At 44.4% G+C, this 19,149-nt stretch overlaps 1 protein-coding gene across 1 annotated transcript in view; it reads left to right on the top strand.

The window, feature by feature from the left end:
* The window catches only part of GLP1R (glucagon like peptide 1 receptor), a 206,785-nt gene that overhangs the window by 161,445 nt on the left and 26,191 nt on the right, over window positions 1–19,149 (top strand). The window contains exon 9 of the mRNA XM_069954373.1: window positions 17,182–17,242. Within this exon, the coding sequence (XP_069810474.1) occupies window positions 17,182–17,242 (61 nt within the window). The remainder of the gene's footprint in view (window positions 1–17,181; window positions 17,243–19,149) is intronic.

The following is a 19,149-nucleotide window of genomic DNA, read 5'->3' on the forward strand; positions in this document are numbered from 1 at the left end:
CTTTATTCTACCTGTAGGGAAGGTTAGCTGCTTGTCTCTGCCTGGGGGGTCAGCTGCTTTATTCTACCTGTAGGGAAGGTTAGCTGCATGTCTCTGCCTGGAGAGAGGGTCAGCTGCTTTTCTCTACCTGTGGGAGGGTCAGCTGTCTGTCTCTGCCTGTGCGGAGGGTCATCTGCTTGTCTCTCCCCAAAGTAAGGGTCCTATTACACGGAGCGATTTTCAACGATTAACGACTAACGATCGCAAACGAGATTGTTTATCGTTAACCTGAAATCGTTCACCATATTACACAGAACGATAATCGTACTATGATCGTTTACTCCTTCTGATCCCAGCAAAACAATAGACAATGTGCAATTACACTGAAAGATTAGTGAAAAAATGTGGAGCTTGAGCGAACGAACTTGGAATTACAGCAAACGATTAGTGAACATTTAGCGAACGATTAACGATAATTTTAGGTTCAAATATAAATCAACGACATACGGAGATTTTTCGATCATTGCCTGCAATTACACAGAACGATTATCGTTTAAATATGATTTAATGATTTTTCGCACGCTAATCGTCCCGTGTAATAGGGCCCTAAGGGCCCTATTCCACCGTACGGTTATCGTCCAGATTATCGTTAAATCGTTAGAATCTAAACGATAATCGTTCGGTTGAAATGCAGTTAACGATTAATGACCAAACGAGAAATCGTTGATCGCTTTATAAGACCTGGACCTATTTTTATCGTTGCTCGTTCGCAAAACGTTCGCAAATCATTCGCATTCAATAAGATGTCGTTGGTCGTTCGCAGTAGATACAAACGCAATAGCGAAGAAATAGCGAAGAAAAAACGATCGCAAATACAATCATAAGTAACGATTATAGTTCCATGGAAACTAATTAATGTTTTCAGGTCTTTCGCAATAACGGTCGTTTGAGATCGTTAATCGTTAACGATTATGCGAACGATAATCGTCCGGTGGAATAGGGCCCTTAGTGTCAGCTGCTTGTCTCAGCCTGTGGGGAGGGTTGGCTGATTGTCTCTGCCTGTGAGAAGCGTCAGCTGCTTTTCTCTGCCTGTGGGGTGAGCTGCTTAATTCTACCTATGGGTAAAATTAGCTGCTTGTCTCTGTTTGAAATGAGGGTCAGCTGCTTGTCTCTGCCTGTGGGAGGGTGTGCTGCTTGTCTCTGCCTGTGGGAGGGTGTGCTGCTTGTCTCTGCCTGTGGGAGGGTGTGCTGCTTGTCTCTGCCTGTGGGAGGGTGTGCTGCTTGTCTCTGCCTGTGAGAGGGTCAGCTGCCTGTCTATGCCTGTGGGAGGGTGTGCTGCTTGTCTCTGCCTGTGAGAGGGTCAGCTGCCTGTCTATGCCTGTGGGAGGGTGAGCTGCTTGTCTCTGCCTGTGGGAGGGTGAGCTGCTTGTCTCTGCCTGTGGGAGGGTCAGCTGCTTGTCTCTGCCTGTGGGAGGGTCAGCTGCTTGTTCCTGCCTGTGGGGAGGGTCGCCTGTCTGTTTCTTCCTGTGAGAGGGGTCAGTTGTCTCTGCTTGTTGATAAGTTGTCTGTTTCTACCTGTGGGAATGTCCTATTCTTATCTATTGCTGTGGATGTGGATTTTAGCTTTGTGAGCATGTTCTGTATACAAAAGGCATCATCCAATAATAAAAAAAGTCTATAGGATATGGATAAGTGTAGATTAGGGATGGTCCGAATCTGCCGAGGTTCGTGTTCGTATGAACCCGAACGCTCGGCATCAGATTCCCGCTGTCTGCCCGCTCCGTGCAGCGGGTGGATAAAGCGTGAGGACCTGGAAAACTGGGATACAGCCTATGGTTATGGCTGTATCCCAGTTTTCCAGGCGGTCCTCCTGCTGTATCCTCCCTCTCCACGGAGACGGCAGACAGCGGGAATCGTTTCCGAGGGTTCGGGTTCATACAAACCCGACCCGAACCAGGTTCGGACCATCCCTAGTGTAGATGATGTAAGGACTGTGATGGTGGAGTGGGGTCCTATTGTTGCAAGCCCCATGGTTACTGGTCCCCAAAGCACTGATTTCAGCATGGTGAAGCTCTGGTCGCTGCTCCACACTGGTTCAGACCCAGTCCCATCCAGTACAGTAAGGCAGCTGAGACAACCACTACTATAAAGCCAGTGACTTATGTATCTACACAGCGCAAGTAAGAACCACCGCTGCTTCCCGGCTCACACAGTGATGTCTGTGGCTATGACTGATGTCAGTACATAGGCCCACGGGCTGCGCTCTGCAAGGGGAATCCCTCTCCGAGAGCACAGAAAGAGTAGCAAAGCCTCGACGCCGGATACAGGCATCACTTTAAGAAGTATGTGCCCCCGGGGAAGGCAATAAGCACATAATTAAAAAGACAAGCAATCCTGCTGCAAGCAATAACGTGGGAGGACGCCGCAGGAACACAATTTACTAGATTATCCCCATTATTGTTATAGGGAATGAAGGGCGCCGGATCCAATAACACTCCAAAATAGTAACGCAGTGTCGGCTCTGAATTTCCATTTTAAGTGGCTGTGTGAAATATTTTATCCTCTAATTTGCACAATAGACACAACGGAATAAAAAGTGTCCATATATTTACATAGCATAGAGCAGGATGGACAAGGGCGTTCATCAGGGTAGAGGGCATAGGGGTTGACCACACATCTGCTGTGATAGGGGGCTCCAGTCCGGTCTAGCTGCAATATCTCTTAAAGGGGTTGTCCAGTTTAGAATTTCCATCCCCATAACCCTTTAATAGAGGTGGGTCCTCTACTATCCTGGCCAGAATACAGAGCAGAGTTAGAAAGAGTGTCTCTAGCTCTGGAGGACCTACTGTATATTGTCCATCATTACATAGACAACCTATGGATGTGAATGGGCACCACGTAATACTTCACTTCTCCAGTGGTGGCGCTGCAGGGTAATTAACACTGCCAGGTTTCCCTACAGATCACAAAGATCCCTGGGGGTCCCAGTCGGAGAACACAGTGTGATCAGATTATTGTTATGAGATAATTCTGACAAGTAGGGATTTCCCAAGGTGGAAACCCCCTTTACTGTGGACTGTTTGGCATAATGTATAGAAGAATAGCCAATGGTAATGCCACCATACTCTAAGGTCATACAGATAGTGGGGTGGACTCACCATTGTAGTCATTGTATGAATCGATCAAGATGTATGTATGTGTAGTACACTGCTACTCAACTTTGGACTTTAAAGCATTGGTAATTGATAGAGGAAGTGATTCCGCATTCGGAACAGACGTGGCCATGAGCAACTCTAGCTATCGGCCACTGCAGATTATACTACAGCTCTACAGGACGTTGCCGGGTGAAATAAATAGGTTAGAGCCTACCATCTTCTCAGGACTCTCTGATAAAGGGGTTGTTCACCAAAGATGTGTGTATACAATGTATTACCGTAGCTGTGCGGTTCTGCCACACTGGTAGCTGATAGAAATCCAAAAAGTGAAAAAAATGGCCTCTGTGCCAATCCACATTGTCTCCTGCTCCCACTGTGAACTTTATTTGTGAACTACAGGAGGCAGTAAGGCTCCAACTACATTCCCCAAGGCAAATCATCTTTGGGTGCAGTAAAGCCCCTATTCCACGGGCCGACGCTGTCAGCGCTCTTTTGCTCCTCGTTCCCTGCTTGCTGCCGCTGCTATTACACGTGGCTGCAGCAAGTGGGTGAGTGTGGGAGGGGCCGCGGGAGCTGCTGGGGGGCTGCCCAGGTGATCGCTAGATTGTCCGGGCAGCCCATAGAGGATATTCCACGGAGTGACAGCAGCAGATCGCTGCTATCACAGTCGCTTATTTTTCAACATGTTCGGAAAACAAACGACTGCAATGATCAGCAGACATGAACGGTCAGCTGATCGTTGCCTTCTATTCCACGGGACGATTATCAGCCGTTACGGCCAATATCCGACGAATACAGCCAATAATCGTTCCGTGGAATAGAGCCTTAAGCAGCCGTTAGGTGATAGTTTATAAACATATGTCTGCTGTACCTTACTCGCACGCCCATCGTTTTGCAATTCATGCTTGCACTTATGCTAAGCTAATAACCATTACCCTATGTTATCTCCCCTGATGACTTCGCAAAATTGTGACAGAAACATGTAGGGAGTGTGGTTTGTGGGGTACATTGGTACACACGATGACAACTTTGAAAAAACTTGCATACTGGCATCTTCCATTGTTCTGACTGCCGGCTGACTGACTGGACATAATAGGACCGGTGATTGTCCAGACCTGTAGGTTCTATTGAGTCTTTTATACCTGGTGCTGGGGTCACTAATGGTGTTTCTTGGATTATATTAAAAGTGAGGTTGTAATAATTGCATAAAGGCAGCTGAGGTGTTATAGCGATGGTTCTTGGTAAGGGGCCACGACTATTACTGCTCGGGGGCCCAGATCACTCATAGAAATGAACTATTGGAACAATCCACACAGGAAGGATATATTGATTCAGAATAATGAAATCTTCTGTTGAGCTGCGGCGCAGGGGGAGGGGCGGCTGGTTATATCTACATTGCTGGATATTATTATGCCTGGAGAAAGGAAATTACATCCTATGCTCCCCTGATCTTACAATCTTCCATTACATTCTGTAGATTATTATATCGGTAACATTCCTATAGCATATAACAAGGAAATGATTATTCTCTATAATGAACATTAGCTGTTGTTATCGTGTATCAGCCACTGGCGGCAACATCTGACATCATCTCTGAAGATTCGTTCCAAAGTCGAAGAAGAGAAGACCCCAGGACGGCCATTAAAGGGGAAACATGGCCACTTTGTTCCAGAGACGACACCGCTCTTGTCTCCAGTTTGGTTGGGCTTTTGCAACTCAATTCTATTGAAGTGAATGGAGCCTAATTGCAAACTGCACCTGAACTGGAGACAAGAGTGGTGTTGTCTCTGGAAGAACGTGGCCATGTTTTTCTAACGCTGGGTAACCCCTTTAATCTGTTTCAGCCTGTCTTTCTTTTACTTCCTCTTTAACTTTTTCATCCTTAATTTTATTTCCTCTATTTTCTTTACACTTCTTATTGCTTTTCTTCACATTTTTTTCATCTTTTTTTTCCCTATTCTCCATGTTCATCCTCCTTCATTATGAGTTTTCCTTTTTTATTGTCCTTTACTTCTTGTTCATTTCTTATAATTTATCTTCTTTTTCCCTTTCTTCTTTTTTTATTGTCCGTCGTCTACTTCCTAATCTTCCAGTTATTTTTCTGCTTCTTCTTGAGTTTTGTGTCTTCTTCGTCTGTCCTCACTGCTATTAATATCCTTCCCCCTTATTTTCTGGACCTTTATGTTCTTGCTTTTTGTCTTCTACACTTCTTATTGCTTTTCTTCACATCCTTTTCATCTATTTTTCCTATTCTCCATGTTCATCCACCTCATCCTGCTCCATTATGTGTTTTCCTCTTTTATTGTCCTTTACTTCTTCGTCATTTTTTATTGTTTATCTTCTTTTTCTCTCTCTTCTTTTTTATTGTCCGTCGTCTACTTCATAATCTTCCAGTTATTTTTCTCCTTCTTCTTTTGTCTTACTGGTCTTCTTCTTCTTCTTCATCATTTTTTACTCTAGTTTTTCCTCTTTTCTCCCTTAGCATTCATCTTCTTTTCCTTTGTGTCTTACATGTTTTTATTTTCCTTCTTGTTTGATTTGTCTTTCACTTCTTTTATTCTCTTTTTGTCCTTCTTACTTTTCATCTTCCTCCTCTCCTATTATTGTCCTTCATTACTTCCTCTTCTCATTCATTTTCTTCATGCTTTACATTTCTTCTTTTCTTGTACATTTCTTTTTCCTTTTACTCTTTATTGTTCTTCATGTCTTCTTCCTCTTCTATTTGTAATGGCAGGAGCGGGGGAGCCGCCGCTAGCGATGGTGAAAGCTGCATCAGGGAGCGGAGTCACTGGTTTTCACCAGAGTCCACTGCAAGGTGGGATGGACTTGCTGCGGCAGGCGACCCCCAGGATGCTTCCCCTGGCTTGGCTTGCTAGCAGTAGCGGGGACGTCCTGAGAAACGATTAACAACCGTAAAAATTATCCATTATAACGGTGAATGTAAAAACCTCAGAATCGTTTGCTACTAAATTGCTAGTTATCACTAGTGATCGATCACTATAGCAAATCTTTTCCACCATAACCGCTACGTGTAATAGGGCCCTTACTTTACTTCTTCCTCTTTTGTTTATTGTTCTTCATTTTTTACCATTCTCTTTCTTCTTCTCCTTTGTATCTTACCTTTCTCCTTCCATCATTTGTCCTTCCTTCTTATTCTTGACCTTCGTGTCTTGTTTTCCCTTTTCTACATTATTTATTGTCCTTCATTTTTTGGACAGCAACAACAATATAGCTTCTCCTTAACATCTAGTAGCCATGAAGTTATAGGTAACAATCATGGCTTGTCATTGCCCTTTGTCTGATAACCACAAGCACAAGCTTCTTCCTACATGATGGGATATGATGCAGATATAGTTGATCAATATCAAACAAGTGAGTCCTTGTTACTTCTGTTCGGGTTTACACTGCATAATTGTACATTTTTATTTAGTGTAAAGATATGTGATAAGGCTCAGGGAGACCAGCCAAAGATAACTCTCTTGGCTGCCGGCTAAAGCGCTCAATACAGTAAAATCCTAGGTGCATTGCTCCCTGGGATATATGAATATGCAAAAAAGAGCCCATGGAGCCTCATTTAAGAGTCTTAAAACACAGGACTAGCCAGATATCCCTCCGGGAAGGGCCCAGCCAAGGGGTGGCTCCTGTAGGGAAACCACCAAAAGCTATAAGTCAAGGCAAGGGAAAACCAAGGCCAGGTTTTCATCCACAGACAGCTGTTTCAGGGTGTTGCCCCTCATCAGTGTGGAGACGGATTCTGGCTAGGTTAAAGCAATGCCTAGTATTGAGCACTTTAGCCGGCAGCTGACAGTGTTATATATGTCTGGTCTCCCTGAGATCAGTGATCTGTTTCCCGTATGGCTTTACTAGGCATTGCTTCCACCTAGCCAGAATCCTGCTCCACACTGATGAGGGGCAATACTCGAAACATGCTTCTTAGTGCATGAACAATAGTTTGGTTCCTTATGTATAAAGCAAAGGTACACGTTTTCCTCACCCCATTCCTGTCTGACCCTGCTGTATTCACTTTTCTGTGCTTTACCCAGACCACGGGTCCATCCTAGATCTTTTTAAAAACTAAAATGATTTATGCACTCTTATATTTCTTTTGTTCGTCATCCAGCAGATCGGGGTGTGACTTTATAGATGGTGTCTTTTCCCTTTGGAATCAATCTTATTAGTTGCATATTAATCTTGTTATCTGCACTGAGCAGCAATTGAATGGACACAATGTAATGTAATCTGTATATACATCTACATCATTACATGGATGTATTATCTTCTAACAAAGGCATCGGGTATAGAATGGAAGAAGATGTGCGGGGGCTGGGGGCTCCTAAAGATGTTACACCCTGTTTATTTTGTATCTAACTCCTCTGCAACTTTATAACTCATAGATGTCATTTTATGACTTTACTGTAGAAGTCTTATCAGGCGTGAATCGCACGCTCAGTTTTTTCAATGCAGTATTTTAAACAAAGTCAGAAGAGATCCCAGTAAAAAAGAAGGAAAAAAATTGAAAATTTCTCAGCTCTCAGAGACAATGATCAGCTGATGAAATGATCGGCTGATTGTTTCTTTAGTTCCTCACCTAAAATCGTTGGCCACTGACCATGCATCCCTATGTGTAATAATGATCCACGGCTGATGGCTGAGGATTGAACAGACAGTTAATATATTACCTGCGCCCGCTCCAGCCACGGCATCAGGATGCATACAGAGCGCAGGAGAAGACGGGGGCGGGGACAGGTAATGTATTAACTGTTTAGGCATGGGCTGCACTGACATCGCTAACTATGTCCATTCAGCCCTTGCCAAACGATTATCCGTCTGTGTAATAGGCCCAGTAAACCAGTGCCGATCTAGCAGATTGGCGCTCGTTTACAATATCGATCAGGCCTTCAGTGGCCCGTGTAATAGGACCCTAAGAGTGATTGCTCAAATTTCCCATAAACAAACAGCAAGCAGAGATCCGGAATGGACAAGAATGGAAGCACTTGTTAGGGAATTTATTACGACTTTATACAACAATATTGAGTAATTGTGCCAAATTGATTATCAGGCGCGCTCCTGCTATGAGCTAGCGGAGCTTTCTGACATACTTTACACACATTTTTGGCGTAAATTATTATCAATCTGTCGCTCTACGGGAGGCTGCACCCCGACCGCTAATCTACTATATCAGAACATTGCAGAGCTTTCTGTGATTCTTCTGTGGGAGGAAACTCAGTGTGGGAAGTGCCCCCTCCCCATTCTATAGCAGTCCAGGAAGCTGAGATCTGAGCTGCTGTTTGCTGGGTTCTTATACTGAAGAACTGCTTTAGTTGCCACTATAAGCTCTCTCCAGGTGTTGCCAAACTTCTATTGTGGCTAATGTGGCTATCTCTGGCGCCTTTTGTCTATGCATTAAAGGGTTGTATCCTGGTGCCCTTTGGCTAATGTGGCAAAAGGGTGGAGTCTGGTAGTTTTTGGCTCATGTGACACAATCTGCCTTAGGGTAGTATTACACGGGCCGATGAAGGCCCGATAATAACTGTAAACCAGTGCCAATCTGCTAGATCGGCGCTCGTTTACTGGGGCTATTACACGACCAGATTATCGTTTAAGGGTCCATTCACACAGAAAGATTATCTGGCAGATTATCTGCCAAAGATTTGAAGCCAAACCCAGAAATGGAAATCTCAGGCTTTCCTTTATGACCTGATCTCTGTTTATAGTCTGTTTTTGGCTTTGGCTTCAAATCTTTGGCAGATAATCTGTCAGATAATCTTTCTGTGTAAATGGACCCTTACAGGGGCTGCAGGGACATCGTTACCGATGTCCTTGCAGCCCTTTTTTTTACTTTATACAATACCTGTCCATGCTGCAGGGCTCCTCTTGCGTTTTTCTTCTTCCCGGGTCCCGCGTGCTCCAGCTTCAGAGTGGCCTGTCTCAGCTGACAGGCCGCTTAGCCAATCAGTGGTTGTGGCAGTCCCAGAAGGCCCCATTCCGCGGAACGATTATCGTCCGTATTCGGACGATATCGGCCACTACGGACGATAATCGTCCCGTGGAATAGAGTGCAACGATCAGCCGACCACAAGAGGAGCCCTGCAGCCTGGATAGATAATGTATATCGTCAATCGCCGGCTGTGCACCGCTATTACAAGTAGCGATGTGCGGTCGGCGCCCGACAATTATAGGTTCAAATCTATATCAACGATCAGCCGATGATCATTGTCATTTATTACATGGAGCGATAATCAGCCGAATCGGGCCGATTCAACCGATTATTGTTCCGTGTAATAGTACCCTTAGCCACAACCTATTCCGGGGCAGACCCTATACTGTGGCCATTGCAGCCCATGTACTGATGCCCTCCAGAGGTGTAGCTGTATCCCTTCTGGCTAATAGATGAGGGTACTAAATAGTAGCCTCCCATCCCCTTCTATTTTCTTCTGTGATTCTTCCAAACCTTGTAGACATCAGAGTAATCCCTGTATCTAAATCCTGATTTGCTGTATTATCCTCCGTTATCAGATCCTCTGGTTCAGCTATAACAAGGTTATAATGACATCAATAAATACAGATTATAGATCTGAGGTATCACGGTATATGTCACATCAGGTGAAAGTCAGATACAATGTAGCCGAGTCAGAGAACTTTATACTGAAATGAAAGTTACATCCTGTACAGCAGAGGTCTGCAACATGTGTTGTTGGGGAACTACAAGTACTATCCTGCAATGTGCTTGATGGGATCATTCTGATGGGTGGGGGGTGAAGATACATGGGGGGGGTACAAAAGGATATCCTATGTATAGTAGAAAGGATAGATTATTTGACTACTATATGGGGCACTATTGAGGGGGTCTGACAACTATTTGGGGCACTACGGAGTGGGGACAACTACTTTATGGGGCAATATTAGGGGGTACTATTAAGGGAGTCAATACCACATGAGCTACAGAAGGGGGCATTTTTACCATTTTGGACACTATGGATAGAGAGCTTGTATATAGTAGGGTAAAAAGTGTTATAAAAGTGCAGCGCCTAAGGTCAACTATAGATATGACATGGAGGGCAGGTTCTGTGGACAGCTTGGGGCCCATAGTACAGTTGATCTGCCACTGACGTCAACATCACTTTTGTACATACCGACCATGACGCTGGATGCCTCCTGCCATAGAGGAATCAACATACTAGGTTGCAGCCCAGCCGTCCCAGTAAGACAGTGATATGGGCATCGGGAACGGTACATGCGGCAGTGACGTGGATGCTTCCCTGACAGTGCCAGGATAGCCACACGCCACTCTTACAAGTTGTCAAGAACAGCGCACACATGCACGCTTCAATAAATATCAAGGTTGGTCCACAACTTTGTCCAATTTTATTTCCTTTTTTCCCACTGTCTATTTTAGTTTGACACCCCTGTTCTAGACTTTGGTGACAGTAATCAAATCTTATATAAAGTGTTTATATTATATAGAGCATCAGATCACTTGTATAACCCCAGTTACAGGATACAATGATACAGATCTGTCTGGCTGCACCCCCCCCTGGGGGGAGCTCAGGAGCTTACTGCATACTGTGCTTCTATAGAATCCAATGTAAGATCACATTATTAGCTGTAAACGGACCATATCATATAATATAATCATATAATCTAATGGCAGAGTGAAGAGAAGGAGGAGATTTGGAGCTGTGTGTGTCGGATTTGAGTCACACATTCAGCTATTATAGAGGTTATATTAATATACAGCAGATTCTTTACAATAACACGGATATCCTCAGCTGTAGGTTGTGCAAGGAGAAGAGTTTAAGGGCAACCAAGCATTAAATATCACAATTATAATGAAATGGGAATAATAAAGGCAGCATTAGATGAAGTATCTCTGAACCGAGCGACTAATGAGCGGAGACGGACGGCTAAAGCCACCAGGTAATAAGTACGGAGTCATTAAGGAGCCATAGATACAGCAGCAACCAGGCTGTTCAGTGATAGGACGTACAGCATATTAGGGGGCCATATATACAAAAAGAGAAAAAAAAAAACTATAAATGAAATGAGTGTTAACTGCCCTCACTAGGTGCAAATACATCTAGTATGTTACCAATTACTATGTTTGCCAGTGTATGTGTCCCTGCAATCATCCTGAGCACAGCTCTGACCAGACCACCACCCCCCAATGTGGAAATTCCAGTGCACTCGCAATAGCTTAAAGCAAATGTACCAGTTCAATCCACAATCCGCTGATTCTGCTGGTGTGGACCTTTTTTCAATCTTTTGGCCGTTTCCTGTGATTTGCGCAGTTTTCTACATATGCAGATGAGGTTGCACCCCCAGTGCATCGATATCTCCTCCCCTGAGTAATGCAGTGAGGCAGAGCCAGGCCAGGGCTGGACTTGATTCAGAAGGGGCACATCACCCATGGGAGGGTACATCAGTGCACAGGGGGCATTGGGCCGCCTCCAGGGCACCTAGTGACCTCATTTGCATATTTAGAAAAGGGCACAGATTGCAGAAACTGGGTGACGGGTTGATAAAAGGACCACACCAGCGGAGTCAGTGCAGCGGCGCCTATAAGGTTGTATGAACAGCTTAATATGCGGTTTAGTTGGTACATTCGCTTTAAGGCTCAGGCTACACAGTGATTCCTGATTGAGTGATCAGTGTGTTCTGCCAGTGGGCGCCTCCCGCCACTGTCTCATTTCTAGCTTAACAGAAAAGAACAGCGGTATGTTATAAAAAGGAGCACTCCAACAAAAAATGCAAAACTATGAGAATATTTATTACAAGTTCCAAAAAGTAAAAAATATACAATGGCATAGAAACAAAACACTATTTTAAAACACCTAAAATATCCACAAACATGAGGGACCCGTACAATAAAAGGATCCCCCGGGCCTGCAACACGGTAAACAGTACAACCCACAAACCCTCCTCCTATAACGTATAAAGTGCTATATGCTGAATAAGAAGGTGTGACCACTATATCAATCAATGACCCATAGTGTGTACCATATTATACCACATACCATATGAGAAAATATAATGTGTGAATAAATAAGCAAAATAAGCTAGTGCAAAAAAAAAAAAAATCCAGCACACATAATTACAGAAAAAAGCAGTTATACTGTATCACCATTTCAAGAGGGAGAGGAGCATGCACATGACGACCCATGATACCCAGATGATACTGTCTCATTTCTGCTACATGCTATTTCTGTGCCAGTGTGCTTATTCCTAAACGCTCCTCTACCCATCCATGTGTGGCATCTTCTTTATACACAGGTACCAAGAAATCACCCTGTGCCGGAGCATTGTTGGTTCCTAGTGAAGGTGTGCTATTCTGAACCCCAAGTTCATCGTATTCTGGCCTTCCTGGTTTCTAAATCAACCTGACTCCTCTTGTACCGTACTGATTTTCTTGTTGCCGACCCCGATTGCTGACCTGAACCCATGCCCCTTGCCTTGACCATCTGACTGTATTGCACTTTGTCTATGTCTCATCCCTGGGTACCGTCCTGATTCTCATGGGGACTACTTAGCCTACTGAATACAGTTATCTACCTGACCCAGTAACATAGTAACATAGTTAATAAGGCTGAAAGAAGTCAAGAGTCCATCAGGTTCAACCTAGTGCCAAGCACTGCTACTATATGCCAGCCAATATGACAGCCAGACCAATCGTAAGCAGCGACTGGGTATAATCTAGTAGCTGAAGTCTATCTTCCTTATTCTCAAGCTGGATTCTCACAGCGCATCTACACCGGTGGCCCATTACAAAATGTCATTTTCATTACCTTTTAGTGGTTCATTTGCACAAAAAGATTATCTGACAGATTATCTGCCAAAGATTTGAACCAAAGCCCGAAACAGACTATAAACAAAGATCAGGTTATAAAGGAAAGCCTGAGATTCTTCCTCTTTTCAAATCCATTCCTGGCTTTGGCTTTAAATCTTTGGCAGATAATCTGTCAGATAATCTTTCTGTGTAAATGGAGCCTAGCAGTCTGCATTTTCCTTACACATGGTCAGTAACCTTCTCATTCACCCAAAAAATCTGCCTGGTGTAATATAGTAAATAGTAGAAAGTGATTGGGGAGAGAGGGGAATGCAGCTGCAGCTTATCACTGTGTTTAATGAAGGGGTGTTAAGTGGAGCAAAGGGGAGACCTGTTATTTGAATTTACAGAAATTATGCTGAGCAAAGAACCCGAAAATCAACAATTTACAGACATTCTCTACACATCTACTGCTGCTTAAGAAGGTATTAGGGGGGCAACCCCTTTTAAATTTGGTCATATTATAGGGGTTCCCCAGGATTAGGAATACATGGCTGCACTCTTCCAAAAACAGAACCATTTTTTGTTGTGTCTGAGATTGCAGCTCAGAGCCATTTAAAGCGACTCTGTACCCACAATCTGCTTGTACCTTCGGATAGCTGCTTTTAATCCAAGATCTGTCCTGGGGTTCGTTCGACATCTGATGCAGTACCCATGCCCTAGGATTGCAACACCCCATCCGTCCCGCCTTCTTCATCATTTGGAATGCCCCTAGAACAGTTTCTCCCATTCATCACCTGTGTGAACACTGCACATGAGCTGGATCATTAAGGCACCTATGCAGTGATTACATTTAAAAAGGGAAAAATCCTGTACGGGGACATTCCTAATGATGAGAAGGCTGGGGAGAAGGGACAGAGAGGCGGTGCAATCCTAGGGCATGGGTACTTTAGGCCACGCCAATTTAACACAAGTTTAAAAGTTGTCTTTTAGGACAATAACTGCATCACCTGCCGAACGGACCCCAGGACAGATGTTGGATTAAAAGCAGCTATCAGAGGGTACAAGTGGTTTGGGGGGGGGGGGACAGATTGTGGGTACAGAGTCGCTATAGGAGAATGTGAGTGAACTGTAATACCACACACTGCAATAACAAATCACATAGACCTCAAGATTCCCAAATTCTAAGTCCAAGTTTCATCATTTCATGCCGTGCTTTAGTATTTCAATAGAACAACATCTGCATTGGCCAAACCGTTGGACGCTCCATGTACTGAGCATTCATCATTACACAATCATTTGTGTTCTCCGTATCGGTGGCTGAGAATCATCCCGTCCTCTGTTCATTTCATAAGTTATAGATTTCTAGATGATTCAATGTTTACACTTAGTCATTGCGTCGAAGCTTCTTACATCCAAGGACATTAAGCCTAAAGACAGCCAACAGGAGGAGGCCATTCATCCCGACCATATCTCAGCTTTAATCTCATTTGGATTGAACTCTCTATTGCTGGATGTGTGATGAATAACCCCCCCCCAACCCCATCCATCCCGCTGAGTGATGAGAATGGTGGATGGCGTCATGTCCCGGAGTGGTGGAGCAGTGCCATAAGCCTTCCGCTTCATCATATTTATCCAGACCTGATTTATGGGGAACATTCTAGAAATGAAGAGAAATGAATGTTTGCATCATTTTTAGAATTTCAGATTGTTTATGCCAGGGACACTTAACAAGAAGGAAGACTGAAAAAATTGCAAAGATTGTCTTAAAGGGCATTCCAGGATCATGATATTGATGGCCTTTTCTTAGAATATCTAATATGTGGGTTCCAATCCTCTAACACCTCGACCGATGAGTGTTGTTTTCTGGCCATTGTTTATGAGTAAAGCACCATAGATTTGCTAGCGGCTGTGGCTGGTACTGAAGCTCTGGCCCATTAAGCAAACCAGCTGCAATACCAAAGACAGCCACTACCAAATATATGGCACTGTGCCTGTAAATAATAAAGGGGAAGCGGGTATTTTAGTCAGCAGTCTCACGAGAGTCCCACAGTGGGTCTCTTGTCACGACACAGGGAGGCCACAGAAGAGAGCCCTCTGTTTGGACTTACTCCAGAGGACTCATCCATATGTCATGTAAACTGCATAAATGTGTGGATACGTTCGACTTCTATGGTGTTGGTGTCAGTCAACAGGTTTGTGGTAATCAGTAGATTTGTGGAGTTGGGTGGGAGTCTTTTAGGTGGGTTTCTCCTAATGGTATGGCTCCTTTATGGATATAGACATAATTTATAGTAAAACCCTAAATGGAGAGGTCAGGGGACCTGTAAATCTCTGCAAGTTTCACCACTAATGCAGTTATTAGGGGACAATACAAACAACGGGGTTATATGTCAAAACAACACAATGGGGGACTTCAAGCGGCAAAAGCGTATTTTTCGGCAGAAAGTGCCCATTTGCGAATAATAATTATTCGCAAATGGCCGTTTTGCGAATAAAATATTCGCAAATTGCCACTTTCCGCCCGGTACACCAGGGGGGCGGGGAGGAGGTGTGGAGGGGGCGCGGACTCTGAGTCCGCGCTATTCAGCATTTTTTGGGGGGGCGGAAATATAGTCAGGAAACCTACTCCAGCTCTCAGTTGGCATAGGTTTCCTGCCGCGCGCACCAGCGCTCACGGGATTTATGTAGAGGCAGTCCACCTCTACATAAATCTCCCTAGTGCCGGACCTGAGGGGAGATTTTTAAGTCCAGCGCAGAAAACGCGGGACTTAATAAATGTCCCCCAATATGTTTAGGAGACGGCAAGAAATAGGTTAAAAACTGGAACTGATGGAGACACCGAGAGACACCTGGAGAGGTTTACAGAATCTCGGTCTTCTGTCCACTTGACGCCTCCACACCTCAACCTTCTGCACTTATTTCCTTCTCTTCTCCTTGTCCCTCAGTATGTTCTTGCTTTCCTTCCTTTCTTCTTCTCTCTCCTTCCCTCCTTCACAGTTATTGTTATCTTATATGCATCTTCTTCCTTTATCATGTATGTGCCTTTCTATATTGTTGTATCTCGGTTATTGTTAATGTGTCCTCTCTCAGAGTTTTCACTCAATTCTTTTCTTTATCTCCAAGGTTTTCCAATGACTTGAATGAAAACGTTCTCGTTCCCAGATATTGATTCTACCTTTGTTCTTTCAATAACTAGCTGTCTCTTTTTGATATCCCATTGTCTGTTTATGACTCTCACAATGTCCTCTCTTCCCGATGTCCCTCTATAATTGGGTTGCATGTTCTCAAGGTTTCATTGACATCTATAAACTTTCTCCAGATATTGCAATAATTGTCGCTTTTACTGTTTCTTCTCTTCTTAATATTACATAGACTGCCTAAACCTTATTCTAGGTGTAATTGTACCTAATATTATCGCTGCTGCATTTCCAGATGACTTTGTATGACTTTGTTCTGGTTTTAATGACTTTCTATAACTCTGCTCTTCTCCCGATCATGTTCTATAACTCTGTTCTTATTTTGATTGCATACTATAACTCTGATTGTCCCCTGATCAATTTTTTAACTCTGCTCTTGTCCATATTACATTCTTGAACTCTGCTATTCTTCTGATCACTTTCTAGAACTCTGCTCTTCTCCTGATCACTTTCTAGAACTCTGCTCTTCTCCTGATCACTTTCTAGAACTCTGCTCTTCTTCTGATCACATTCTAGAACTCTGCTCTTCTCCTGATCACTTTCTAGAACTCTGCTCTTCTCCTGATCACTTTCTAGAACTCTGCTCTTCTTCTGATCACATTCTAGAACTCTGCTCTTGTCCAGATCACATTCTTGAACTCTGCTCTTCTTCTGATAACTTACTATAACTGTTCTTGACTTGGTCATCTACAATTCTTTTCTTTCAGTGACTTGCTCTTTGTACATCTGTATGACACTTGCTGTCTCTATAGCCTCTATGACATATCAGTGACTGTCTTTCTCCCCATAACCTCTCACCGACTGTCTCTCTATCTCTTCTCTGTGACCTTTCAGTGACTGTCTCTTCCTATCTCTCCTGTGTGACCTATTAGTAGCTGTCTCTCTCCATCTCCTCTATAACCTCTCAGTGATAGCCTTGCTCTATCTCTTCGCTATGACCTCTCAGTGATAGCCTTTCTCTGTCTCTTCTCTATATGACCTCCCAGTGATAGCCTCCCTCTCTCTCTTCTCTATGACCTCTCAGTGACTGTCTCTTCTCTGTGACCCCTCAGTGACTGTCTCTCTCTTGCTCTCTCTCTCTCAGGTGTGCCTATGCTGTTTGTCCTCCCGTGGGGTGTAGTGAAGTACCTCTATGAAGATGATGGGTTCGTTAACACATTTGCTGGTTGCTCATGCTATGATTGCATTACCCCTTTAGGTGAACTAAAATGATTCCCATATACAGGGGTGCACCTATAGGGGGCGCAGAGGTAGCCGCCAACCCGGATACTGGTGCCCTAGCCGGTTGAATGTCCCCTTTCCCTCATAAGAAGACACATTAGAAGAAGGTAGGATGATGGCCTTTTGAGATTTTACATTGTGGCTTTCATATACCAGTTTTGTATTGCTGGTAATAGGCAGAAAATAGAGGCCGTGCCCCCACATTGTCCCAAGTGCATTTGCCGTGGCCCGGGTTCTGGAACTGATGTTGAGCCTGTTGGTGGGTTTGGTGTTTTGGAGGCTACTTGTCATGGTGGCCAGCAGCGGTAACACCCACCCCTGGGCACACGGAAAACGCACCTTGGTTAGGACAGAAGAGAAACAGATTGCTGAACTCAGGGAGACCAGCCAAACGACAACACTGCCAGCTGCTAGTGAAATCGCTCAGTGCATTGAAGTCCTGGGTGCATTGCCCCCTGGGAAACATGAATATGCAAAAGAGAAACCCGTGGAGCCTCATTGAAGAGTCTCAAAACACAGGACTAGCCAGATATCCCTCCGGGAAGGACCCAGCCAAGGGGCAGCTCCTGTTAGGAAACCACCAAAACCACCATATTAAGTGGCCCTATAAGTCAATGTAATGACAAGGGATAAACCAAGGGTAGGTAACCATCCACATACAGCTGTTTCAGGGTTTTGCCCCTCATCAGTGTGGAGCAGGATTCTGGCTAGGTGGGGGCAATGCACCTAGGATTTCACTGCATTGAGCGCTTTCACTAGCAGCCGGCAGTGTTGACGTTTGGCTGGTCTCCCTGAGTGATCTGTTTCCCTTGTGGCTTTACTAGGCATTGCTCCCACCTAGCCAGAATCCTGCTCCACACTGATGAGGGGCAACACCCTGAAACAGCTGTATGTGGATGGTTACCTAGCCTTGGTTTATCCCTTGTCATTACATTGACTTATAGGGCCACTTAATATGGTGGTTTTGGTGGTTTCCTAACAGGAGCTGCCCCTTGGCTGGGTCCTACTCGGAGGGATATCTGGCTAGTCCTGTGTTTTGAGACTCTTCAATGAGGCTCCACGGGCTCCTCTTTTGCATATTCTTGGTTAGGACAGATATGAAGTGCGAAGTGTCGGTGCATGTGCGGCAGTAGAGATGACAGGGTCCCACTTTAAACAACTGATGAACTTTACTTGAAAAAGGTTTCTTAGTGCAAACAATTACAGACAGTGCTCAGGTACTTAGTGCAAAAATAATCAATACAATAGTCCAACAGGAAGATAGGTGAGTTGATAGAAGAAACCACTAACAGGTGATAGGGACCGGATAGGAGGGCCCCTGCCTAATGTTCTATGTGTTCTGTTGGGTGAAGTGTTGAGAAGTGGTTGAAGAATCCTCGTACTCACGTGTGGATGAGTCTAGTTATCTCACCTAACCGCTTTCTGCCCCACAGTGTCAGGTTTCCGTCTTCTGGGGTAGTACGAGCCCCAGGTCTCTGCTCTGGGTGGAGCTGGCATGTAGTGTCCTTCCTAAAAAGCTGAGCGCTTTTCAGGAAAGAGCGTCTGAACTTGCACTATGCTCTACTGCAGGATCATCAGGTCTTGAGCTTCTCCATCCGTTTTCTAAGGTGGTCGACTGTCCTATGTAGTTAGTCTGTCCTGGGCGTAGGCAAGGGTGAGATCTCCCTTGTTTCCGCTTTCTCTAGGAGTCTTTTCTAGCAGTCCGTAGTGGTTGGATAGCTAGTGTTGAAAAACAGGTCTGCTCTCTTGTCTGTCTGGAACTAGACCTTGAAGCAGGAATAACACATTCTGTCAGCCTTGTATAGCTAGACCTAAGTGTTATCTGCAGCTG

This window comes from Dendropsophus ebraccatus, chromosome 15 (assembly GCF_027789765.1).
Source record: "Dendropsophus ebraccatus isolate aDenEbr1 chromosome 15, aDenEbr1.pat, whole genome shotgun sequence".
NCBI lineage: Eukaryota > Metazoa > Chordata > Amphibia > Anura > Hylidae > Dendropsophus > Dendropsophus ebraccatus.